General features: G+C 44.4%; 1 protein-coding gene across 3 annotated transcripts in view; it reads right to left on the reverse strand.

The window, feature by feature from the left end:
* Positions 1-23,868: 23,868 nt before the first annotated feature.
* The window catches only part of CARMIL1 (capping protein regulator and myosin 1 linker 1), a 303,334-nt gene continuing 300,636 nt past the window's right edge, over positions 23,869-26,566 (reverse strand). For all 3 annotated transcript variants that reach the window (XM_059724311.1, XM_014606732.3, XM_059724312.1), the window contains one exon: positions 23,869-24,907. In XM_059724311.1, coding sequence (XP_059580294.1) covers positions 24,771-24,907 — 137 coding nt within the window. In that variant the 3' untranslated portion in view covers positions 23,869-24,770. The remainder of the gene's footprint in view (positions 24,908-26,566) is intronic.

The following is a 26,566-nucleotide window of genomic DNA, read 5'->3' on the forward strand; positions in this document are numbered from 1 at the left end:
TTGCCTCTGCCCCTTTCTGCTTCCCTGTCGCTGCCTCTATCCTCTCCTGTGCCCCACCCCCGCCAGCCCCCACAACTCCCATCCTAGTAGCTGGGCTGAGCTGGAGACAGTGCAAACACATGCTCCATGTCCTAGGCTGGAACAGGACAAGAGCCTACCAGAGCCAGAGCAAAAGTGGTGCTGGGGGTGGGAGGGTGAGGCAGGCAGGGGTAGATGAGGAGGCAGAGGTTACTGTGGGGAATGACATGGGGGAGGTGCTGGAGGGGAGGAAGGAGCAGGGGTCAAGCTGCTTGACCCCCCTACCTACCTCCATCACCACCTCCCTCCCCAATGCCTACCCCGCTACTGCCTCTCCACCACCTGCCTCCCTGAAGGATGATTCCATCCCTGAAGGATGGAAACTGGCTTTTCTCTGTGGCTGTAAGGGACAGGATTAGGTGCAGTGGCCTCAACCTTCAGCAGGGGAAGGAGGAACTTTCTGACTGTAAAGTTGGTCCAGCATTGGAACAGCTTACCTAGAGAAATGGTGGACTCTCCAGTCTTGAAAGTTTTCAAGAGCAGATAAGACAGACACTTGGCTAGGATGGTTTAGTCAGGAATGATCCTGCTTTGAGCAGGCAGCTGAAACAGATGACATTGTGAGACCCCTTCCAGCCCTACTTTCCTAGAATCCTATGATTTATATTGCTATTTATGTCAACTTTTAAAAGTTTGCCTTTTCCATAAACATTTACTGACACCCGTTTTGAATGATGTAGGACTGGGCTGTCTCCCTGGTGGCCTGTGAGGCATGTGCAGCCCAAGAGGACATAATCTGTGGCCCCCAGGCTCCTACCTGGCCACTACTTCTGCTGCAACAGCAGCAGGAGGGTTGGGGGAACAACAGTGGAGGGAGGGGCTGTCCACACATCTGCCCCACCAAGCAGGGTGGGGGTGGGGGAAGAAAGGGGAGCATGGCGCATGCTAATATGCAGTCCCAGGCTTCTTACAAGAGGATAGCCCTGATGTAGAACAACCTTGGTATTCATAAACTCCTTTTAAGTTAACCTAAAGAAAAATATGGTAGTACTAAAATACTCTTTTATAATCCTTGTGGGAAGTGCCTATAGAATGCAATTGGGACGAAGTCCATGAAGTTTGATGGAAAATTAACCAAACTTATTCAGGCTTTCCCTGTTTGCTGGTCCATCCCATTGCCTGAGCTGCCATTGCCCACTTTTACCATCACCCCTAACTGCTAGTTCCCACTTCATGTCCAACATTTCTGCCTTCCTCCTCATTATTGCCTGACAGAGATGCATGTGGAACCCCCAGCTGGCATCTTACATTTACAAGCCAGAGAAGGGGAAGTTTGGTGCATGAGCCACCCTGCAGAGAGAGAAGAGGCAGGTGGAACCTGCATGACCAGCTTCCTTGTACTTCAAAGCCAAGAATGTGTCAGCATACAGCAGTGGAGGGAAATACCATTGCTCCATCCAGGTTAATTTGAGAGGAAATGGAGCTGTAATTGAGCACATCCTCCCTGTTGGAGGCATGGAGAAGAATTACTGCTTCAGACATCTCTTCCCTTCTTATGCCAGAGACATTCTGGTACCAGATCCTTAATAGAGAATGGGTGGATGATTGATGTATGCATGATTTAATATCAACAGGGCCAGTGCTTGCTCTGTGTACTGATATGGTGTGCTGTTTCTTATCCATCTCCCACTGAACATGATATTAATAGCAGCAGGTCTTCTATTCCATGCATTAGCATTAGCATGGAGGGAGCACCATCATCACAACATCACGTACCATGTTGCCTTAAGGGAGTAGTGACATGTCCTTGATTACTATCCCCCCTTCCCAAACCCTTAAGTGGCTGGTCATACAACTTGCCTCTAAATACATCCATTATGACAGTTCTAAGAGCATGTGTGTCTGCACTTCAAAGAATAGATTAGAGAAATTAAATGCATGAAATGAGAACCCAAATGCTTGGAAGTGTAAGCACATCCTAATCAGTGGTGCAGTACCACTGGAAGAAATGTCATTGTCTTAGCAGTGTTCCAAAACAGTGGTTGGCAACATTTTTCCGGCAGCAGGCCAGAGTGACCCAGCTTGGATTGAGAATGGCCAACACTAGGGCCCAGGTGCTGCTGCTGCCACCCTTTCTGTCACCCAGGCCAGTGAGTGCAGCCCCACCACTGCCAACTGCTGCTGATGCCCCATGACTCCAGACCAGATCTGATGGCTTTGCAGAGCAAATCTGGGCTGCAGGCTGTATATGGTCAACCCCTGTCCTAAAGCATACTGATAATTGGTTAAGTGGTTAAAACATGTCTGAATAAGAAAGAAAGAGGCATCCCTCAAAATCAAGGATTATTCTGTGAAGCAAGTTCAGTGGTCTTATGGCCTGATCCAAAGCCCACTGAAGTCACTGGGAATCTTTTGAACAACGTAAGTTGGCTTGGCATCAATCACTTGATTCAGGTATCAGTGGATAATCATCTACATTACAAACCACACCACCCTTACTGACAGCATCAGTCATAAAGGGTATGACTGGATACACAGTTTAAATGACATTTGCTTGCATAACAGATGTTCCAAAGTAAAACTCACACCTTAGTTTAAGAAACGAGAATGTAGAAAAAAAGATTTTTTTGAGTAATAGCTGACAGTACAGCATAAGTGTCCAGGAAGTGTGGCATCTCAGGAGACAGTCTGAGTGAGGCAGCAGGAACTTCCTGGTGTGGCAGGACAGCAACAAGACTAGTCCCAGAACCTTCCAGGGCCACTAGTAAGACTGATATTTCTTCATGGGAAATAGTTCTTTATATACATTTCTGGAAATAACACAGTGCTGTTTCCACATCACAAACCTAATCAAGATACTACAGGCTGGCAGCTCACTCACCCAGCTCAATGGCTTTTCAGCCAAAAGCTACTGTGTCACCACTGGGTATATGTGGAGGAGCTGTACTGATGCCCAGCGCATCCACAGGTTGTGGATATGACCTTCAAGGAAGGGTAGTTGTGAAATAAGCAGGAGTAAGTCTGACAAATAAGCAGTCATGGACCAAGCAGTGGCGGTACCACCAGGATGTGGTGAGAACAGCAGATAGCAATGGTTTCCTTCCTGAAAAGCCACGTATATCTTTTGATGGTGCTGTGACATGGCAAGTACGGGTTGCCACTATAAGAAGCCTGCCTAATCCCCAGCCATGGGTCTAGAAGTTCTCAATGGCAGAGAAGGCAGAAGATGTTAGCATCTCAATGGCTCTGAAGGCAGATAAATGCTTCAGTGGAATGAGATCCCCAGTTGCCTTGGTCTCCTTGCCATTTGATCAAAGTCCTGTTCTGTCAAGAGCTGTGTGGAAGCTGATGTGTAGCAGCTTTTCCATGATAAAAGAAGTCATGCACAGGGGTCTTCTGTGAAAATAGCTTTTCCAGCACATTCCTCAAGCCCTTTGGCAACCAGCTAATGGCCATGGGAGCAGGATTTTGAGGTCTGGAAGCTCCTTGTTATGAACTGGCACAAAGCCAGCAGTTACAAGAAGGTCATCTACCACTTGGATGAGACGAGTGCAATTCAGCAGCTGTAACTGTGAGTGAGCAGCCCTCTTCAGGATCTGCTCTACTTACTCCACATGGGGAGGGGGCTAGAAAAGGTGCCCTAAACCTAGGCTGTCTACCGTGTTCCTGACTGGATAACCATGCCCAGTAGGATCACCTTTACCATGGTTGAAAATACCAGTGAAGATGCATCATCATTTTCGAGACCTGGTGAGTGGAAGACGGGCAGCTCAAAAAACAGGGAGGCAGCTATACCTTCTTCTGGAAGGGTAAACAGGAAGGAGAATGTTGACTTCATGGAGTTGCTTTTGCCATTAAGAATGAACTCATAAACCAACTCAGCGAGTTCCCTATTGGAATAAGTACCTTATGAATCTCTGTCTGAAACTAGCAGAGAGCCAATATGCCACTGTCATCAGGGCATATGCCCTGGCTCTTGACACTGCTGATGAAACCAAAGAGGAATTCTATGCCAACCCTGACCAAATCCTTTCTGACATTTCGGAGGGAGACAGACTTATTTTTCTGCATGATTTCAACACCAGAATTGGAAGGGACTCTAACCTTTGATACAGAGCCATCAGCAAGGAAGGAGTAGGAAAGGTCAACTCCAGTGCTATCCTCCTCTTGCACGGAACATGGACTCACCATCACCAACATCTGGTTCCACCAGAAAAATGACATCATGACAACCCCCATGATCTAAGCATTGACACCTGATTGATGTCATTGTCCATGCCTGGGATTGCAAACATGCCCACATTACTCGAGCTATGCTAGAGGCTGATGAGTATTGGACTGATCACCTTCGAAACTCTCTCTCACCAAAGGTTGACATTGATGAAGAAATTCAACATTGCCTCAAATATGCAAGTGCAGCCTTTGGGTACCTGAAGAACTAGGCGTGAGAATATCGCAACATCAGATCCGAAACCAAGCTCCTGGTTTATCAAGCAGTCATGATCCCCACCTTGCTATATGTAGGTGAGGCATGGACAACACAAAGGAGCCATCTAAAGTTGTTGGAAAAGTAGTATCAATGCTGTCTGCGGAAGAGACTCTAAATCCAGTGAGAAGACAGACACACCAATGTTAGCACCCTCCTGCAAGCAAACACAACTTGGTTGGATCAGCCATGTCATATGGATATTAGACTCCAGACTCCTGAAGCAAGTTTTATTCTCCTAGCTCAGCTAAGGCATATGCTCAAGAGGAGAGCAGAGAAAGCACTTCAAGGATGTTCTCACGGCCAACTTAAAAAATGCAACATCAGTGTCAACTCATGGAAGGCTGTTGCCCAGAACTGCCCCAAATGGAGGAGGAATTTGTTGTAAGGATCTAAGTATTTTGAAACCTCACAACTACAACAGTAGATGGAAAAGTGGGAGTAGCAGAACCAGCATGTTGCAGACCAAATCAAGAAACCAGCATCACCCACCCCACATAGAAACACATGTCTGAGCTGCAGTAGAGTCCATCAATCCTGGATAGGCCTCATCAGCCATCTTTAGACACACAGATAAGACAATCATGGAAGACAATGATCCTCGACTGCAAGGGATTGCAAAGAAGACTACATCACCAGTGACTGAGAGGGTTAAACACAGCACTCCACTCCTGTTCTTTGCAGCCCCAGAGGCAAGTAGTAGCCATCTTGGCAGCCATATGCTATATATATTAGTTTGCATTCCACCCGGCTTCTATTCAAGCAAAGAAAAATCACCTCCCTGCTTAAGCTATGCACCCCAATTTTGAAGGGCTGATTTTGGGGGGGAAAGGTGCATGCAGTATGTGAGTAAATACAGTAACCCATTTCCCACAGAGCTGGTGGTCCATCTGGGTCTGAGTTCAGGACTATTACCAAGGCAGTGTGAGGATGCTGGTCATCCTGCTATTCCCATTCATTAGCTAAAAATATGACACCAGTCTCCTCAACAGTTAACCATGTCCACCGTCCATCTCTTTTCACAAGAAATATGACTGGGACTTCTTGAAATCCAGACAAAATCATCATTAAATAGAAAAAGAATACCAAACCACTGGAAAGGCTGAGATGCTAATGGAATGACCAGCAATAGTTTGGAGATGATATTCCACATTTCCTTATGCTTTCTAATAGCATGGGAGACCATATGAAAGTCCTTGCAAAAACTGAGGTGGTAAATCTCAGTCCAGATGATGCTGAAGCAACATACAGTGACATCAACTGTTAAACACTGCTTATCATGTAAGGTGCAATTGGTGCAGTCTGCACTACAAGGCATGGAGGCCTTGTAAGAGTCTGAAATCTTTTCTCATGGTGAGCGCCTGTTTACCTGCAACCAGAGTGGTCTCGCTGATTTGAATGGAGGCATCTTCTGGACTGACTTCCTTTTCAATGCAAAGATTATCAGAATGTGGCCCATAATTTCTAATGGCATATGTACATGGAGGGGCAAGTGTAACTTTCCTCTTAACGATGAGCTAGTGTAACTCAGGTGGTCACTAGGAAATACTGTGGGGCAAAAAGGAAGAATCCTCTCTATAAAACATTGAACAAAAGTTGAGCTATTTCATCAATACAATTCCAGCCTAACAGAACTGGGTAAATTTTATGAGCAAGGGAAGAGCGTGAAGCCATGGTTACCAACCTTCACGTCCTCCGACCTTACTGCTGCTCCAGCCCCAGTGTGCCGGTATTCAGGAAAGGGGAACCTTCACACATTATTTTGACATCTTGCTTGAAATGTGGCACAGAACAACTTTAGAGGTTCTAATGCGTGTTTGGCTCAAACAGGAAGGGGCTCACACCAGATTTTTCTTCAGAGCACAGTAGCTTTAAAATGTATATTGAAAGGTGGATTTACTAGAGTCAGTATGAAAATAACAAACAAATCCATCTGCTGTGTATTTACTTAGCAGAATCAGGGTACTTTTTCTTTTTTTTGAGAAATTAACTAAAGCCACAGATTAAAGGTTTGTGATATATGAAACATAACTGGGATTATTTTAGATTAAAATGGTGCTCCCATAAACCCTTCTTGTACAATGCCATAATCTTAAAACAAAAAGATTTTCTCCAGTCTCTGCGTTACTCAAAAGCTGTAAAGTAAGATTGTGAAATCATTGTTATTAAAACTACACCCAGAAGAATGGAGCTGAAATAACACATTTCTTTTCATTGCATCATGCATTTTCAAAGGTAAGTATTTTGAATTTTACACAGCTTTTGTCTCCCTTTCTTATTCAGAAATGGCTGTAAAGATAAACTAATAATAGTTGGCAGGATGAGATTTTTTTCCATTAAGGCTTCAGAATGGCAGACTGCTAGTTCAGATGTTTGCTTATTGGTTTATTTTCAAATTAATGCAATTAAATGTCTAAGCACAAGAAATGCCTTTTTGATCCTTATGTAGGTTTGGGTAAATTCTCAGAAATCATTCTAATGTTATAAAAGCCTAAGTCTATCGATCTGTTGATCTGTCTGTCTGTAATGCTTTTTTCATGCTCTGATTTGCTGTCTCAGCAGCCAATCAGAGTGCCCTACACAGACAGGGACAGACAGTGGAGTGCCGCCACAACAGTGGGGATTGAGAGGCTGGAGGGGAGGGGGGCAAGGCCAGGGAAGGGGAGCTCCCCTGGCCTTGCCCCCCTCCCCTGCTTCTTGGAGGCAGAAGGGGGCGATGGGGACCAGAGTGCTGCCATAATAGAGGTGATGGAGCAGGGGGCGAGCCGGGGGGGGGGGGGTGTGGTAGCAGCCTGGGCCCATCCCTGGCCCAAGGCAGGGGTGGGGAGAGGGATGCCCGCCCTCCACCCCACCGTCATTCTTGATAGGCAATTTGCTAGTTCTGTTATAAAGAGCAATGAGGGATTTGAATGCACCTTGAGAGAAAATTGAAAATAATGTTTTTTTCACCATTTCTTTGACTAAAACAAATCTGGGTACAGATTAATAACACTGGATAAGACTAAGATATAGGGAAAAGGAAAAATGAACTAATTCCTCCTTCTGGGGCTCTCCCAGTATCCTGTCTTTGTATTTGTGATTGCAAACAGAGCATCTTAACCAAAAATTCTTGCACAGGGATGGGGAGAGTGCTGGCAACAAATAATTCTCTCCAACTGTAGCTATGATTTCTTCCACAGACTTTTCAGTCCAATTTAACAAGCACCTTTTGGCTTGCAAGAAGAGGAAGTGCCATAAATACATACTGGCTTCAGTGGAATTTGGATTAGGTCCCATGTGAATAGGCATGAGTATTTATGCTGGAAGGGTTTGCATAGCCATCTTGAAACCTTTTAGTGGGTTTGGGAGTCATCCAATTAAGGAACAGAAGTCATACCACATAATTTAGATAACCAGTCACATAATCCCCATAATGAATTACCAATGGCAAATTCTCAAAATAATAACCAAAGTAAGTAGTTTGTAATCAAACCACTGGCTGAAGTAGGCTTGAGTGGAAGATTCATCAAATGATTGTGGATAACAGTGTGCATAAATGTTCTGATCTGTAGATAATTTTCAAACAACAAAAAAAGAGAGGTTATGACTACATTGTTTTTGGCCAGCTTGTTCTCCAGGCTTCATGCTACTTTGTTTCCCACAGGAGAAAAAGGGTCATATTCAGTGCCCAGCTCCCAGGACAGAAGTTAACCCTTAGTTGAGCACAGATTCCCCAGAAGAAAACAAAATGACAGATGCAGGAATGACATTAGTTTCCCAAATCAGTGAGATCAGTCCAGATCGCTGAATCAATTGGCATGAAGGGCAGAATGGGAGTTGGGATAGGACAAGCAGGATTAAAAGAAACAATGAGCACATTTTGACCACATCAGATACTTTATTTCTAGCAATAGATCACCAAGCTTTCCTAGTTATTGCCACAATTGTCAGGGACCAGCCTATACACTCTTTACTAAGCTGTTACCCAGAGGTTATGGTGAGGTCAAGATCCTGCCCCTATCACTGGCTGGTGAGGAGAAACAATCTCCTCCCTTTCTGAACAGGGGGCTGCAGAGTGAGCAGTAGGAAAGGCTAATACCTGATTGGGGCTATCAGCTCAGGAAGTGAAGCCTAGGCACATGGGCAGATCTAAAATTTTGAAAATGGTGGTGGAGATGGTGAGGTGCATCATCACATATAAAAAACCCCAAACATACATTTTTCTTCAATTCAAAGTAAACTAGAAAGTTTTCTAATATGCTAGGGGCCTAGGGCTGTAGTATGCAGTGTAGGATTGAAGCAAAAACAAATGTAACTTCATTGGAATGAGTTAGAAATGGTCTGCAAGGCTGTGAAATAGGAGCTCCATTACCAGGAGCAGGAAACAGACAGCAGGATTGCAGAAGAAAGGTTAGCTTGATTGGTAGAACATCAAGACCCTTAAAAAGAAGAGAAGGTTATTAACACCTGTAGAATGAAGAGTTTAAAAGCAATCAGGTGGATTACAGTGAGCCATGAAGTCAAATCTGATCCACCTCCACCTACCCCCACCCTTAAAGCATTACAGACAGACAGATCAACTCCTTCAGCACTGCCTGACTAGAAATGCTGCTGCCACTGCCAGGCAGTTGATTTTAAACTTCGGGTGGAACAGGAATCAAGGCGCAAGTGCTCCTCCTCTTCCCTCCATATGCAGTACCAGACGAGGAAGGAGAGGCAATCCCAACAAAGAGTCTCCTAATCTCCCCCTTGCTGATCTTGGGTTTTGCTCCCAAGCTTTCCCATGGGGAGGCAAAGATACCATCCCATTCCACATTGCCACCTCTGGCTAATTTCTGTCTATAGCACTGAAATTGGTGCTGTGGTACTCAGGTAGTTTCCATAGCTGTGAGAAGTTAGGAGTAGTTGAGGAAGCAAAAATTGTCTCCTTTTTTGTGTTGACAGTGTGTTAATTAACGCTACTCACCCTGGGGCTTGCTTAGTTGTTAATGACATAAATCATTTCAGTAATCTGCTAGGATTTAATAGGAGTTTCAATAAGGTGGATGTTGTAACCTTCTATATGTGTCTGCTGTGCCAACTTCTGAGTCTTTTGCATTAAGCAACCTTAAAAAGAAAGTCTTCCGTATTTTGCTCTCCCTGTTTCAGTGACTTTCAGCAGATATCACAGAGTTGTTTACTCCTGTGTTCAGTTAAAGCAAATTAGATTTTCTTAGAGAGCAGCCCCATTTCTTGCCTTTCCTGAGATGTATCATTCTCCCATGCAGCTTTTATCCTTTTTCATTGAACTTATCAGGAAATAGAAAAAAAATGATTACCTGAAAGATTCAGCGGCTGGGGTCAGCTGGCAGGATGCATTGGGAATTAGTAAAACCTCACAACGTAATGACATTACCTAAATGATCACTCTAATGAAGAAGGAAAGGTCTGTAATTCTTAATCTTTACTTCCCTTAGCTGGGCTTATCAAATGCAAACACTTGAAGCACAGCCATAAAAAAGGGGTCCAGGATAGCTTCGCAGAGATGTTAAAGTCAACTTTCAAGTTCCTGGAAAAGCGCAGGCTCAGGGGTGATCTGATGGCCACCTACAAGTTTATCAGGGGTGACCACCAGTATCTGGGGGAACGTTTGTTCACCAGAGCGCCCCAAGGGATGACGAGGTCGAATGGTCACAAACTACTACAAGATCGTTTCAGGCTGGACATAAGGAAGAATTTCTTTACTGTCCGAGCCCCCAAGGTCTGGAACAGCCTGCCACCGGAGGTGGTTCAAGCGCCTTCATTGAACACCTTCAAGATGAAACTGGATGCTTATCTTGCTGGGATCCTATGACCCCAGCTGACTTCCTGCCCTTTGGGCAGGGGGCTGGACTCGATGATCTTCTGAGGTCCCTTCCAGCCCTAATGTCTATGAAATCTATGAAACATCTTTGCTTCCCTATGGACAGAATTACTTTCACGTTAAGAAAGGCAGTTCTTATATTTTTGGAGCCTCATACTCATTTTGCTGTAGGATACAGAATGAGAGATAAATTTAGCACTAGCACAGCCCCTGCTAACTCAGTAGAGAGGTCTTTCCTTAGCTACTCAATATAGCACCACAAAGTTTTCTCCAACTTTTTGAAGCTTTAGCCTGGGTAGGTGGATGATTCCAATAGTTTAGCATTTTGGTGCAAGTATGTGGTTACTTATTATTGTTACACTAGAACCTCAATGGAGGTTGCAGGTTTACTCTACGAGGCAGTGCACATCCGAAAGAAGAGGCCTTACCTAGGCTACTCATTTAAGCAGGCTAACTTAAACATGATTTAAGTTTAATTATACAATTTAAACAGAGAAAGCATGGGGCATCTACTGCTGGGAAACTGAAGCATAGATCAGTGCTTCCCAAAATCTGACAGATTGTGCACCACCAGTTTAAAAAGATACAATTCTAAGTACCACCAGCAAATTTTTCAGTTCAACCTTAAGTACCACCAGCAAATTTTTGTCATATACATTTGACAATATAAACTATATTGACATATAAACTAATTATAATAAATCTGTTAACACATACCACTGTGGTTGTCTATGTACTACTGGTGGTACCTGTACCACAGTTTGGGAACTGCTGGCATAGACAAAGACACTTGCCCAAAGTCACATACACATACTATGATAGAGATTTAGATCTCCCAAGTCCCAATCCAGTGCTTCCAAATTACTTGTTGGTTAAACTCTGCCAGTATAACGTGGCCTGTGGCTCCCAGAAGTCTTTATTTAAACACTAAGTACATGTTTCAGAAGAAGGTTAATCCTCCTACTTTTTGTGTCTGTCCTTGCTTTAATGGGCTTTGTGGGAAAAGGGACCTCTGCAAATGGATGTGGGTATAGAGAAGAGTCCTAAAGCACATGAATAGCAAAGACAAAGCTCCTTGCTTTATTGCCAGAACTTCACCCCCAAACCCAACATTTGATTCACACATGCTGTTTCCTTTCTTTCAATACACATGTTCTTTGATTGGCTTTGATCTTTCAGAACAAGTTGGCTTCAGTGACCGAAAAGGTAGGAGCATAGGAGCTGTTGTACTTGGTTAGACCAACAGTCCATGCGGTCCAGTGTCCTGCTGTGAACAACAGTACTAGCTACTCTAAAGTAAAGTGCGAGAAACCCCAGAATGGGGAATTGTGCACTATAACCCCCGGGGGGGTAGCAACTTATCTCTGGTAAAGTAGTGCTTGAAGTCTGGTAGTTTCTCTGTTTCAAGTACCTGATGCTGGTTAAAAACACGGTTGTAAAAACTATTTTGGGTGAACTCTTCCCTGCAACTGTGCTGCAACTCCAGGTAGCATTTTAGCCAGATGCATGTACACAAACTTCCTGACACCTCTTTCCATCTTTCTTCTCCTACAACTTGTTCTCTTCCTTTCAAGTTCCATGCAGATTGCTACATCTTTCCTTTCAACAATTTTTATTGCCGTGTTTTTTTATACAAGTGTTTACTGACTTGCTGGAATCAATTTATTAGCGTAGAGCTCACTGGAAAGACATGACCACCTTTTCCAGCAACTTAAGACTTCACAGCATTTTAAATATGCTGGTTTCCTAACAGTTGGGAGGTAAACCAAGCAAATTAATGAGTTGACAGATGAGATAGAAACTTAACACCTGGGTATAGAGGCAGTTCCCCATTTCCTGCTTGTGTTACTGTTGGCAGTGCAGAATTTGTTTCTGCCTTGCTGCATTTATTCTTTTGGGTGCTGGTGCTTCATATTGTTTATCTAGCTACCTTATTTCTGACTTTCCCACATCACACCAAACCAGCTGATGGCCGTGGTTCAATTTAAGTGCTCCTGGCCCCAGTCTCAAAATCAAAGAATCTCAGAAAATTAGGGTTGGAAGGGATCTTATTAGGTCAGGTAGTTCAGCTGACTGCTCAAGGCAAATCATCCCTAACTCATTTTATTTGAATGACCTGCGCTTAAAAGCTTCTACAAATGGAGATTCCATGATCATTCAAGGTTAGTTCTTCCCAATATTCAGCCTAAATTTTCCTGGCTGCAGTCCCCTTTGGCCACAGAGAATGTCATCATCATCTTGATAACCATCCTTTATGTATTTGATGACATATCAAATCCCCTCTCAGTCTTCTCTTCTCCAAGATGAACAATCCTAAGTCTCCCAACTTTTTGTCTAAAGTCATGTTTCCTAGACTTCTAATCATTTTTGGTGCTCTGCACTGGACTCTTTCCAGTTTGTCTATATCTTTCTTAATGTCCAGTGCCCAAAACAGGACACAGGATTTCAGATGAGGCCTGCCGGTACTGAACAGAGTGGAAGAATCCCACCTATGACTTACTGGCAAAACTCCTTTTAATTCAATTCAGTATATTAACTTTTTTTTCAGCAAGAGTACATTGCTGATTCATTCAGCTTCATAAAAGCACCCCAAGAGCTTTTCTGCAGTATTGCAGTCTAGCCAGCTGTTCTCTAATTTAGTAGTAGGCACCTGCCTGTCTTGCAAGACATAGAATTATGCTGAGACATCAGTGCAAATCTATCTAGACCTGCCAGCTATATGCTGCTGTTTCATGACCGGCTTCTATTTTGTATCACTACTGTTTGAAGTCTGTAGCTACTTCAGAAAAACCAATGGGCTCCTATTGCCTTTTGCCATTCTTTGTGTCGCTACTAGATGACCAGACATAGCCCTACTCTCCTGTGCATAATGGTCTTTGACCCTGAGTTCTTTTGTTGTGGCAGGCTGCCTGTGTAATTTGCATTCTCTTATTTGCCTCTGTACTGTGTATTATTATCATTACTCCTCTAGGTTGCACTCGACTATCCATCATGATAAGTATTCTTGGTTCTCTGGCCCACCAGTCCTTGTGCAGGACTACTCTCTTGTCCTTGGGTGGGAATACTGTGATGGTCCAACATTACTAGTTAGGGATCGCTTTAGGGATTGTTTTTTTTTTATCTTTGCCTTCAGTCATTTGGCTGCCTTAACTACCAGCTCCACTGCCCTGTTGCTTTGTGGGTACCCTGGGGATGAGGTCTTGAGTCAAATTTCCATGTGGTACTGAACTCTTTGAACTCTGCTGTCATCGGCTGTGGCCTTGCGTCTAAGTATCATTATGCCATAGCTTGCAAAATGCTCCTTCTATTTCCTGAGCACAGGATCTTGAGTATCCTTCAGAGAGTTTGCCTCACATAAATATTAATCTACAGTGAGCTTGTAGTTCCTCTTATTAAAATGAAGAGGCCTCTTTCAACCTTTTCCTAGTCCAGTTGGGATTTCATGAATCAAGTACTTGTACTCCTCACAGTATTTCATGTACATCCTCAATTAGATGTCTATGCCAGGCCAGTAGATACACAGCCTGGCTCACCTCAAGCATGCCTGTATTGCCAGGCACACAGAGTGCATTTATTTCATGATGTCACCTTTCAAACTTGTTGGGATTACTTCCAGGTCTCCTCTGAACAGAAGCCCATCCTGCACACCCAGCTCATCCCACACCTGGTAGTAGGATAACCTCCTGTAGATCTTTGTGATCTGGCTAATGGCCAAGATTGAATCCATTGACAGCAGTGTCCAGCCAGTTTGGTGCTTTGTTAGGTTTCCTGGAGCCTCCCCTAAGAGGTGGCAAAGAGGGCACATGGATACTCTCTTCTGTTCCACAGACCCCTTGGTGTTGTATCTGCTCAGTGTTTGAATGTCACTCTTGGGCAGCACCTCATCCTCACTCATAGTTATTGACTTTTATTAACTTACATTATAGCTGCTCAAGTGCATTACATAGGGATCAGGGGCAGAGCCAGGATCAGGGTGACAGGGGTGCAGCCACACCCTTCCAACTTTTTGGTGAATGTGCAGCGAAGAGAGCTCATTGTGCAGGTGCCACACAGCCCCTCACTGTGATACTGGATATCACTGAGGTCTCAGAGGTCACTGGCATGTCAGTGTGGCTCTTGCTGGGAGCCCCCAAGTGCTGTGAGCCCTATTAGTTCAGTGGCATAGGAGCTACTAAGAGTCACTGTTTGCAGCTCTGGCGACTGCTGCAATTTGCTCTTCCCCTCCTCCCCCAATTCAGGACCAGGAGCAAGGAGGAAATGACCAGTAGCAGAATGCAGCCCGTGGGCCTTGTAAAAAGCAGAGGCTGAGCATTGTTGCTGGCTGCTTGTCCCCTCCTTTTCCCTGCTGCTGAATTCAGGGGTGGGGGTAGGTGGAGGAGGGAGGGGAAAAAGGAAACAGCAGCAGGCTCCAGAGCTCCTTGAAAGCAGGGCTTCTAGGTAGACTAGCCAGTGAGCTCATAGAGCTCATAGCACAGCAGAGCTCCCAGCAGGAGCTCCAACAATATGCTGGTGAGCTCTCTGAGCATGCATCATACAGCCAAAGGGGGCTGTGGCCATGTTGCCACTCCCTCTCTAGATCTGCCCCTGGAAGGGGCTTCTTTGTTAATGATTCCTAATGGTTAAATGATCAGATTTTATGTCTGCCTTGTGCTCCCAAGTAATCCAACAGAATCAGTGCAATCCAGAGACCACAGCCAGCAGGTCCTTTTCTGTCTGGTCACATTCCCACCACAAGCCAAGGCTATGAGCTCACTTAGTGGCAGTTTTGCTCCTAGGGCTCCTGTGAGGCATCTCTAGCTCCAGCTGCTCCAAAGGGGACTTTAAGATTGGTGCTTCACTTTCAATTATCTTTACCCTTTTAAAATGCAAGTACTTGGGTCATTTAGCTCTTCAGCAGTCCTCAATATCTTCATAAACCTATAGAAATACTGCGATCTCTGATCAGCTAAGGTCACCCTGGAGGAAGTAAACCTACTCCCTGTCAAGCTCAGAAAATTGGATCATGCCTATAAACACGTTGCTGATGTACATGGTTGGTCAGCCCTGCCAGACAGCCCCACCAACCTGCTCCCATTCAGTGTGCAACCAAGGCCACAAATCAGGCAGCAATGACAGCTTACACAACTCTTGAGCCACAAACATTTTTTTAAGCTATATGTGCTGCCTAATTTTCTGAGTTTGTTTGTGCACTGAGCCAGACCTATTTCCATAGGTCTTGACAAGGAGGTAATACAAACACACTTACCAACATGGCCAGGGCAGGGGGGCAAGGACTCCCAGATTGTACTCACAACTGTGATAGAAACTTCCTTTGGGCCTGGAATAAATCTCTCTGCCTCATGTCACTAGTTTTCAGACAACTCTTCACTGATGCCCCTTCTAGCTTTGCAAAAAAGGATCTGCTGTGAACATTCCTTTAACAACTGCAGAAGAGCATCAGGAAAGAGTCAATTATCCCTGAGCAATGCACCGAATAGCCGTAAGCATGGTCAGTAAGCCGTTATTTTTCTGGAACAAATCTGCCTAACATCACAACTGGTTTGTAGCTAGAGAAGAACTGCAAAAGCAGCCTTCAAGTATTTTATCTGGAAATCAAGGGGAATCTCAAGTGCCTTTCTTATCTAGATCTTAGTCCACCCAGCCATTTCTGACTATACCAAACCAGTAGTGATGAACTTCCCACCTGCAAGTGCGTGTGCCTGTTCCTGCTTCAGTCTAGTATACAGACTGGAAGGGAAGCAGGTAAAATTTCTAGCCTTCTGTACCTTAAATCAGGTCTGTGACCCAGGGGAACTCCTGAATCCACTGTTGGTCTCTTGTTCTCATAAATGGGAGGGGAGGAATCGCTTTGGCCAAGAAAGCCACAATAAAACCTCTTTGGTGAAAGCACTGGCATGGTTAAAAGGAGCAGGGAAGTCTCAAGATTTTCCTAGTGGAAAATAAACTTCATACATGTAATTATAAAGACAGTGTTTTAAACTGCCAATATCTGACAGTGCCTACTGAAGTGAAATGCAAACACAACACAGGGAGTCCCTATGTGGTTTCTGGCAACAGTAGTTCTAGACTAGAATTACTTTACTGCACTGTTCCTCAAACCCAGCCATTACGCCTCTTTCAGATCTGTTAGAAACCCACTTGAACTTCTACCATCATATCTTCCTAATAAACTGCCAGCTGCAACTGTTTAGATGGGTAGACAAGAAAGAGCATCCATATCATTAGTTCTTATCTTTATAATTTAAAATGAATATTAAAAACATTTCTTTTCACTGGAAACTCAACTCACTGTCACACTGTAGTCACAAGGTTATTCTCTATTGCCATGATCTATTACGTGGGTGCTCAATAGGGCTGTGGGAAACGGCACCATTCTGTTTTGATGTTTCAACAGAACAGCATTTCATTTTGAATTTCGTTTCGATTCAAAACTGTTCTGTTTTGTTTCATCGAAACAGTTTTGACGTTTTCCCCATAGGCTAATGGGGAAGCTCAAAACAGCCTATAACTTTGTCATTTCTGGCCTGATTTGGATGAGACTCGTAGGAAGTCTTGAAAGCAAAACACGTCATGTGTATGTGTTAAGCTACAGTGGGGTCAAAACTGCAGGCATGTTAGGCCCTGCTGCAGCCATGAAGCCTGCCAACTGTCAAGGAGATAGGTGCAGGGGGAGTCTGGGTTCTGGGGCCCTGCACTTCTGGCTGCTGACAGGCAAACTTGTGACATGGGTGGGTGACACTGTGTGTGTGTTAAGGTGAACCCTCACTCAACTGACACCAAGGCAGAAAGCAGGGCAGTTCAAACAATGCTGCCTTTTATGCAGTTTTTCCATCTCTCCCCCAGAGCACTGGGATTGGAAGAGACCTCAGGGAAGGATGACAGTCACTGGCCAGCTATAGTCAATAATGAGAGCAGCCCAGCTTGAGCTTCGAAACTCGAAACAGTTAAAAAAAATTTCGAAACGTTTCAACTTGCCTCATTTCGTTTTGAGGCTGTTTCGAAGCTCTGTTTCATTTCTATTTTGCTGTTTTGAGCTTGAAACGAGTCGAAACAACGTCAAAATGAAACTGCCGGTAAAATTTTGCACATCCCTAGTGCTCAGTCCCTCGCCCACAGGCCAGATCCAGCCCATGGTATCTTGTTATCTGGACTGTGGGACTTCTCACAGGTCTGTGGGGAGTCTTGCAGCCATGGCCCTGCATGTTAGATCTGTAGTACTGGGCAGTGCAGGACCTGAACCTGGCACAGGGCTGGGTGGAGGCAACACAGGGCCTTGAGCCTGAACCCCACACCTGGGGCCAGGCAGACGACAGTGCAGTGCCCCAGGGCCCCAATTCTAGTGTACAGAGCCTGACAGAGGCAGCACAGGTCCTGGGGTCCCAATCCTGGCACATGGGGCTAGGTAGAGGTGGGGCAGGGTCCCAGGGCCCTGATCCCAGCATGTAGACCTGGGTAGAGGCAGTAGTTTGGATCTGGCCTGCAGACCAGCCTCACACCACTCATTTGGTTTAGAGGGCCAAAAGATTGAGCTGGTATTTCACTGATCTAGAACATCCACATATTGTCATTGTCTTTAGAGAGACTATAAACTGTTCAGGGCTATATATAGCATCCAGCATAGTCCTCACTGATGTCTCTGAGCATGTCAGCAAGGACCAACTTAAGTTATTAAAGTTTAAAAGTACACAAGGATTTTATGAAGACCCTGTATAATTATCAGACAGCATAGTGTGTAGGGGAGAGGGCATTAGACTGGGAATCAAGAGACTGAAGCCTATTTTTTGGTCTGCTATTAGCTGGCTGAATGACCCAGGATCGCATTTCTCAACTTGTGGGTCATGATCCAAAAGTGGGTCACAAGAATATATGAAAGGGTTGCAAACAGACTTTAAAAATGGATTCTCAATTAAAGGAGAAAAACCATGGGAATCTGTGGCTTTTCCCTTGCAGACTGTCACAGTTCCAGCCTGGAAGGAGCTGCCTGGGCCTCCCCCCACCACACACCCACTCTCTGCCCCACACACTGTGGGGCTGAGGCCTGGGGGCAGCAGGTCAGGAGTGAGGGGTACTGGGTCAGGACTGGCCACTGATGTTTACAAATGGGCCCTTGTACAAAAAAAGTTGAGAACCACTGACAGAACACGATACTTCACATCATGGATGGGTTTAGGATTTTGTAAAATGGCATTTGCGAGATGCAGCTGGTGCCACCCTTGCAAGCAGGTCATGCCATGGCAGCAGCTACCTGAGACTTCTTTGAATCCCCTAGGCAAGTAAGATCCCCCAGACCTCCCCACAGGCCTGTTCTGGGCACTCCCCTCTGGTTCTCAGCAGCACCTTCCCTATCCTCCCATTCCGCCCCCTATACCACCTCCAACAGGAGGTATGTTTGGGCCTAAGAAGTGGAGACCTGCCCTCCAATGCTGCTGCTCCCAGCTGACCTAGGGCCAAGGGAAGCCCCAATCCACTTGTGCCCCACTCTAGTTAGGGGCTCCTGTGAACAACTTCATGGGGTGCTGGGCTCAGCTGGGGACAGCAGCAGTGGCAGGTGGGTACCCCCTTCAGCACCTGCTCCTTGCCTGACCTTCCCTAGGTATCCTCCACTGGCCTGGAGCAGGCACTGGAAGAGGTGGGTGATGGCTCTCTGATACCACTCATCCCTGTCCCATTCCAGCATCTCACATAGCTGCTTCCTTCAGTTGGAGCCTCTGGGCCAGAGGGGAAAGTGAAGTGGAGGGGGAAGGGAGCAGGAACCTGCCTGCTGCCACCAAGCCTGGCACTCCATGTAGACTCTAGTGCATTTCCCAACCTTTTTCATCCCACAGCACACTTACAGTGTCTCCCATCCCACACCCCACCAGAAGCCACACCCCCACAAGATCCCACAATGCACCTGGTGAAGTCTGAAGGCACACCAGTTGGGAAATGTTGATCTAGTGCAAGGGGGCCTTTGTCTTAATTGGGACCCCTTGCATATGACTGCAGTCAAAAAGTGTACCAGTAATGTAGGAACACAAGTCCTAGGTAATAAATACTTACTATTCTTCTGTGAAGTTGCTGGGTAGAATTCTGTAACTGATCTTCCTGTTTAGGATACACAGAGCTGCTAGGGGGGAGAGAGAGAGAGAAAGAGAAGTTCTGTTTTGCTGGTCACTGTAAAGCAAATGACATACAGCTGTATCTTTATAACCTGGATGCTACACTTTGTGTGTCATCCCTGGTACAGGTCAGCGCTGGAGACAAGCCTGGGAGAATCCTGGCTTGAACACAATCCAGATGGGATACTAAAGGGTGAGGTAAGGTGATGAGGAAATTGGTGCTTGGTCCTTTGCCAATACAGCTCACGGCTCAGTTAACAGATGCATCCCTGCTCTTTGATTTTCAGATGGCAGCTGTGACTTTTCCCCATCTATGTTTGGCTTATGGCCCCATCTATGTATGGCTTATGTTAGGCTGTGACTTATTTGCTCTTTAATCACAACCTTGCTGGAGTGAAAGCTGGTTGCACAAATTTGGAAGAGGAAAAGGGACTTTTTCTGGGAGGGTGGAGACGGGTGTCTCTATGCCTTTTCCATTGAAGGGGTAAAACTTTTTGTTTGCTTTACTGATAGATATAGGGCCTTGGGTACTCAGTGATGCCTGCCTATATAGAAAATAGTTTTATTTTATTGAAAGAATAAGAATTTTTAGCTTATTTACTGTAATAGCCTCATAAGTCACTAAAGGGACTTGGCAAGTGTGGTAAGCGCAGTAATCTGTTATGACTTAAATATTGCTAACTAGATTAGTATACAATAATGTGTCAGGGTAAAACTTTGACATCCATTAGAATAGAAGGAAATATTTTGCTATTAAGCTATTCTAAAATGGAAGCTGTGTGAAGTTAGCTCACGGTCGGGAATATTGGAAGTAGCCCTGGAGTAGCTAGATTAGTGAGTAGAAGGTAGGCAAGTGACTTAAAAGGATACACTAAACACGTACTTATCACATAGCTCTGTAATTTCTCTCATAGATAGAACCACTCCATGTGGTGCATGTATGCGTACAATGTAATTAATCCCCTCAGCAACCTCAGGCTTCATATTCTTTTAAGCAAACTGGCATAGAAGTATTTCCTTTTTGCCACCTAAATGGGGAATTTGCCTCGCCCATCCCCAATTTATTTTGTCTTAAAGGTCTGTGATTTGGCAACAGTGAATCCTGCACAAGTAACAAACTTAGACACAGTATTTCATGACAGGGTAGAGCTAGAAAGTGGGGCCTTTATGGCAATGGAACAGAAAATTCATGGCTTTGCAAAGAAACACTTACTTTGAACCCTGAAAAGTCCTGAAATATTGGAACTTAAATTCATGACTTCTTCAGTGCAGAAAAATTATTTTAGTGGGTTTTATGGATGCAATTTGAGTCACTTGTACTAAGACAGATAACTTTACAGACAAGAGGATATAAAAGTAAAGAAAACCTCAGTAGTACAATATAACATATATGGATGGTATGGTATATAGGTAAGTTTTTAGGAATGACATATGTCACAGCAGGGTCCTCGCGGAGGGCTGTGATCCCCTTGAGGCCCTCTCACCGCACTACTTCGGCCCGAGGGAACCCTCCATTCTCGCCTGCCACGTCTTGCTGGAATATGTAATAGGGAGGCCGCCTTGTGTTTTCCTCGGGCACGTAAGCTCCTGGACCCCTCGTGGGTCGCCCCATACGATGGGTGCTACTCAAGCACCCCAGCCTTATGGGCTGTGCGTGGCTCCTACCAGCCCCTAATACCATGCCCCAAGCCTCGCAGATGTAATAGACGTCATTAGGTCTGTACGCCCGCTTCCCGGGCCTCCTCTAAAGTGTAGCCCACTCTGGGCTCTCTCTCTCGCACCCAGCCTCTCACTGGGACTCTCCTGATGGTGTGGTCCCGCTCAAGGACTCCCTAGCGGGCCCCAGCCCTTCCGGCCAACTGCACGGGTACCCTCTCTGACCCCGGCTCACCGCGCTGCTACTCCCTGTCTTCTCGGGGGAACCGCAGCGCCCTGCCTCGGTCTGAGGGGTGTTGCCGCACTAGCCTGCGGCCGGGCTCGCTATGCCCGTCTCGGGCTCCTCGATATGGCCCCTCTAGGGCTCCTCAGTAAATCGCCCCTCCCTGGGGCTGAGGTCAATGCTCCCCCACCAGTGATGCCCTTGCTAGCATCTGCTGCGCCCGTCCTGGGCTCCCTGATCTGGCGCTCCCCTTCCTCGGGGCTCGCCGTGCCCCCACGGGGCTTCTCAAGAATACAATGTGGCGCTCCCCCTCTTTGGGGCTCACCGTGCCCCCACGGGGCTTCTCAATAATACAACGTGGCGCTCCCCCCCTTTGGGGCTCACCGTGCCCACCCTGGGCTTCTCAATGAAATTGCCCCTCGCTCTGGGCTGGGGTCTATGTACCCCGCATGCGATCCGGGGTCTATGTCCCCCGTCTGCAACCTACTGGTTGCGCCCGCGACCCACTGGCCGCGCTCCTTGCCGCCAGTTGCTCCCGCACTGGTGTGCAAGCTGCGCCTTCACTGGTGCTGTGAAATTAATGCGCCCTCTTGGCGCTAGGGCACCCCACACTCTCTGGGGTCCCTATGATTGAGGCCTCCTCCAACCCCTACAGCCTCACCCAAGCCTCCGGGTGTAATATCACAATGTCAAAGCAAAGCCCCAAGCCCCTAGGCTGTAACACAAATGCAAGCTCAAGCCGTCTGGCTGTAACTCAAACCCGAAGCCCTATGGCCATAACAACATTGCTCCATATGACCATGGTACTTGCTGCTAGGCTTCTCTCCACATCCTCACTCCCAGAGCTCCTGCCTCCCAGGCTGCTGGCAGAGAACTGCTAGCCTGGCTTCGGCCCTGGGCTTTATAAAGGCCAGGCCCTGCCCCCTTCTGGCCAGCTGCTTCTGATTAGATGCCCCGGCAACTTGCAGCTGTGCTCACTAGGCACTGCCAGGGCTCTCTCCCTGGCAGTTTCTCCTCTCTAGGAGCAGGCGCACCGAGGTGCCCTGCAACAACATACGTAACTGACTTGTGTGAAATACTGCTCTCCCAGGCTGATGCTGATGGAATCTTTATGCGTACAAGGGTACATCTACAAGGGATGCTTAATGCACGGCAGCCTAATAGCACTGTGCAGTAGTGTGCTGGGCAAAAACCATGTTAATATGCGACTGCACAGTAGTATTAGGCTACTGCACAGTAAGCATCACTAAAAAAACTGCACCAGTGTGACTGTGCAGTAACTGTAGTTGCTGTGTATTTAGTTAGTACTTCATTAAGCAAATACTAAACTAAATGTGCAGTAACTACTGGACATTAATGAACGTGTAGACTCACCCACTGTGTAGTTGTGTAGATATACATTTTCCTTCCACATACACACCTTTTTCAACAATATTTTTGTATGTACTTGTCACTGGTTCACTAGCTCCATTCAATACCAGCTCAATTCAGCTCCATTAAACACCAGGTTAAGGGGTGTGCATATATCCCTGAGGGAGATGATTTATTTATTGCAGTACTTCAAATGACTGGGGTCCTGCTTGCAAGGTGAGACAGAGACTAAACAGAAAGTGAGACATTTCTAAGTGGTTGTCAGGTAAGTTCTATTTTTATTCATACCTAATAAAGCTTGATGGCTTGCTGGTAAATTAAATCCCTAAGAAAATAAACTTTGAACATTTCTGATTTTCCATCTGTTTTAGTGGTGCTTGTGTTTCCTGTGTTAAAATCCACATACAAGTTTAGATGGTGGTTAGTTAGCTAGATTTTCTTCTTTAAATATAAGGTATTTCTTCCCAGTTTTTCCTCTTCCCAATTAGTAAACTAACTTAGTCTCATTAGCTTACAATTAAGGAGTAAGAATTAGCTGAGTGAAGTTCTGAGGTAGAGCAAAATGGTTAATAGTGCAAAGTTTTCACTCATGAACCCCTGGACTGTACTGAGGTAAAACGAGAAATGTCTTGCTATGCAGCAAGTCCAATTTCCTATTATTCTGTACCTTGCTCTATGAGTAAGGCTTGTACAAAATGAATACAATGTGGTTGTCAAATTCCAGCAAATCTGATGTGAAATTATGTTCCACCACTTGGCACAAGAGACAGCACACAGAAGTAATTAAGCAGAATTTTGCAAACATTTGAGTGAGTAACCGGAGACAAGCAGAATCACAGAAATCACGTAGGTGTTGTTCACATGTTTAGAAGGCGCAGGCTCTGTGCTTCTAATGCGGCTCAGATTACACAAGTTGGATATCTTAAGAAGTGCTATTAGCTTGTGTGAAAAATCCTCTATCTAAAAGCTCCCAGCAAAGTCACTTGTAAATACATCTCCCTTAAATAATTTTACATAGAAAACCATAACAGATTTCCTGTCCATTTCTAACAGAAACTTTGTTTGTATAATCAAAAAAGATTTAAAGCATTTTTAAAATTGTAAGCCTTATCTCTATATGACATTCAATCCTCATGCAGAGATATAAAACTAAAAGATGATAAAAAAGCTTTATACCCCAAAACAAAGACTGATATTTCAGTTGTAAAATCATTTTATTGGTACAAATATACATATGAATAAAATCCCTTTTACCTGTAATGTAAGTGAATGTCTGTGAAATATGCAAAAAAGCAGAATTGTTTTTACAGGTGTCAAACTATTTTTCTTATACAATTACACATTAAAAGTAAGCTAATATGCAGACAGAACTTAAGAAGGCCTCTAGAAAACACCAATATTAATAAAATGTTAATTGCCCTCATTCCAATCAATTATATACATTAATATATGAATGTGGAAGCATAACAAGATTATATTTCATTCAGATTCTTCTTTGTTGTGCTTTTTGACAGTACACAAATGTAAGGGTTTGAGTTTTATGTACAGTACAATAACAGGAAGAAAGGAGCTCCCTAGGGGAGAATGTAAAAATCATACCCAAGCATCTAATATATATAATTTATACAAATTATTTTATTAGTGTGCTCTGTTAATATAATTACAATGTGCAATTGCATACCGCAAGAATATATTTATAGTTAAGTCACGTGCAGAATTGACACATTTACATTCAGCAGTACAACACATTACCTGCTGTACAGTGTATTAGTGTAAGACAATGTCCAGTTAATTTGCTTTGCTTTCTCAATGCCCTAATGCAGGGCATGCTTTGTAGCTGCTTCAGAGAAATTCAAGTAGAATACATGAAATGATTGCTGGCTTTAGCAAAGGCATGGAAAGGAATGTCTGAAATCATACATAACAGAAATTAAAGACAAAAATAAATGCATACTGATTGAACTATAAATCATGATCATCTAGAGTTCTACAGGAAAATGCACCCGTGGTGAAACAGTGGCTGGTAAGAAGGGTCATTGATTGCTGTACCCTGATTGCTATAAAGGATCTCGCACTACCAAGCACTTGTACTGATAGCTAAACAAAAATAAAATCTTTATCCGCTTCCTCTCCAGAGTCACTGGATTTGCTTCCCTGATGGGCGTCTTTACTTAAGGACCTCTGTTTTAGCTCCTGGTACTCATGGGGCTGATGTCCAGGGCTTCTTTTTGCAGCTGTATATAATACAGAAAGCAGGTGTTACTAATGATTTCACAAGGGCAAAAAACATTAACACATTTGAGGTCTGCCTCTGTACCTACTGAATTCATCTCCTCCACTGGGAGTGCAGGAGGCCCTTTAATTATTAAAACCAGAAAGAAGAGAAGAAGAAAGGGAAGAATTTATGTCAAACTTCATGCCATTTTCAGCCTATAAACAAGGAGTCCTGAAATATAAAGTATCTTACTGTATCCAATATACAATTATATTAGTGAAGATTTGGATAAGAATCTTTCCCTAAGATGTGATAAAAACCAAAGTAAATGCCATTTCAAGATTAGCTTTTTCTCTAGTTGAAAGACATTCATATACCATGTACCCATGGATTCTCAGGGAGCCTCATAATAAATCCCCAAATCAGTAGTTTACTTCATATACAGAATTTACCTCTAACTTATGTCTCTTGGTAAGTGTGTTTCTTTCCTACTGATAGCAGTATGAATACATCTGGAGACTAAATCTGACCCTTAGCATTCAAATGGTACATAACAAAACACCTGCTGGAAATACAGGAACAATCAAATTTGACTGAAGAACAGTAAAACTATAATAAAACAATTAGAAAGAAAAGATGAAATGCGGAACTGCAGTATGCTGTTATTAAATTGCTTCTATGATCATCACTTAGATGGGTAATTTGTCTAAAAAGCTCAAATATTTATTCTGTATGATTCAAAAGCAAATAAAATCCATTTGGTAAGGCTCAGGATTTCTAAAAGCTCAGAGTTGCAAGCATTTCCTAAAAGGTACATGCAAATGAGCTTCACTGTTATTAAACAGTTTTAATGCTAGTTAATGCTAGTTAAGAACTTACTGTTGACAACAATTTCTATTGAAATAAAGGGGGATTTGCCATTGACTTCAATGGGAGTAAAGGCTGGTTAGAGAAATTCGCGTAATTCATTTTAAATGATAAATGCTCAGGGGATCCAGGGGAACAAGACTGCTGCAAACCAACTCCCTTAGCATTTACTTCAAATGGGTTCCTTACTCAGGAATATGAAACCCTGAAAATTTACTTTTGTTTCACATTAGAAGCATCAGCAGAGCACAGAATCTGCCCTCATAACTTTTCACTCTAGCCACAAATGGCACCTGTTTGGATCTGTACTGTGATGTAAGGTCTCTCTCTCTCTCTCTCACGCACACAAAGGAATCTGCCTATGTTAAATATGTAAGACCAGTACATACAAAGAGTGCATGTGACCTGCCCAGATGATAATTTGTCATTCAAAACAGATACCCAAAATATGAAAGTAAAAAAATTATTAGCAATTGTGCAGCCATTTCATCTAGCCAATGTTCTGATCCATATTTTAAAGGTGGGAAAAATGAGTCACCAAAAAGCGGAGAACACCATTTTTAAAGGTATTTAGGTCCTCAGCTACCAATGATTTCCCTGTGCTAGATGCCTAAATATCTTTTAAAATCTGGGCCTTATTGACTTGCACAGGGTCACCCACTGTAGACACCATACAGGCAGTATTTCTACCATAAGAATTGCTGCTTTCCTGGTAGAAATTAAGGGCATATACTAGGGGTGCACCGATAAGAGATTTTGGGGGCCAATACTGATCCGATTTCCAATACAGTGTGGAGAGCTGCGTGCAGCT

This window comes from Alligator mississippiensis, chromosome 3 (genome assembly GCF_030867095.1).
Source record: "Alligator mississippiensis isolate rAllMis1 chromosome 3, rAllMis1, whole genome shotgun sequence".
Lineage (NCBI taxonomy): Eukaryota > Metazoa > Chordata > Crocodylia > Alligatoridae > Alligator > Alligator mississippiensis.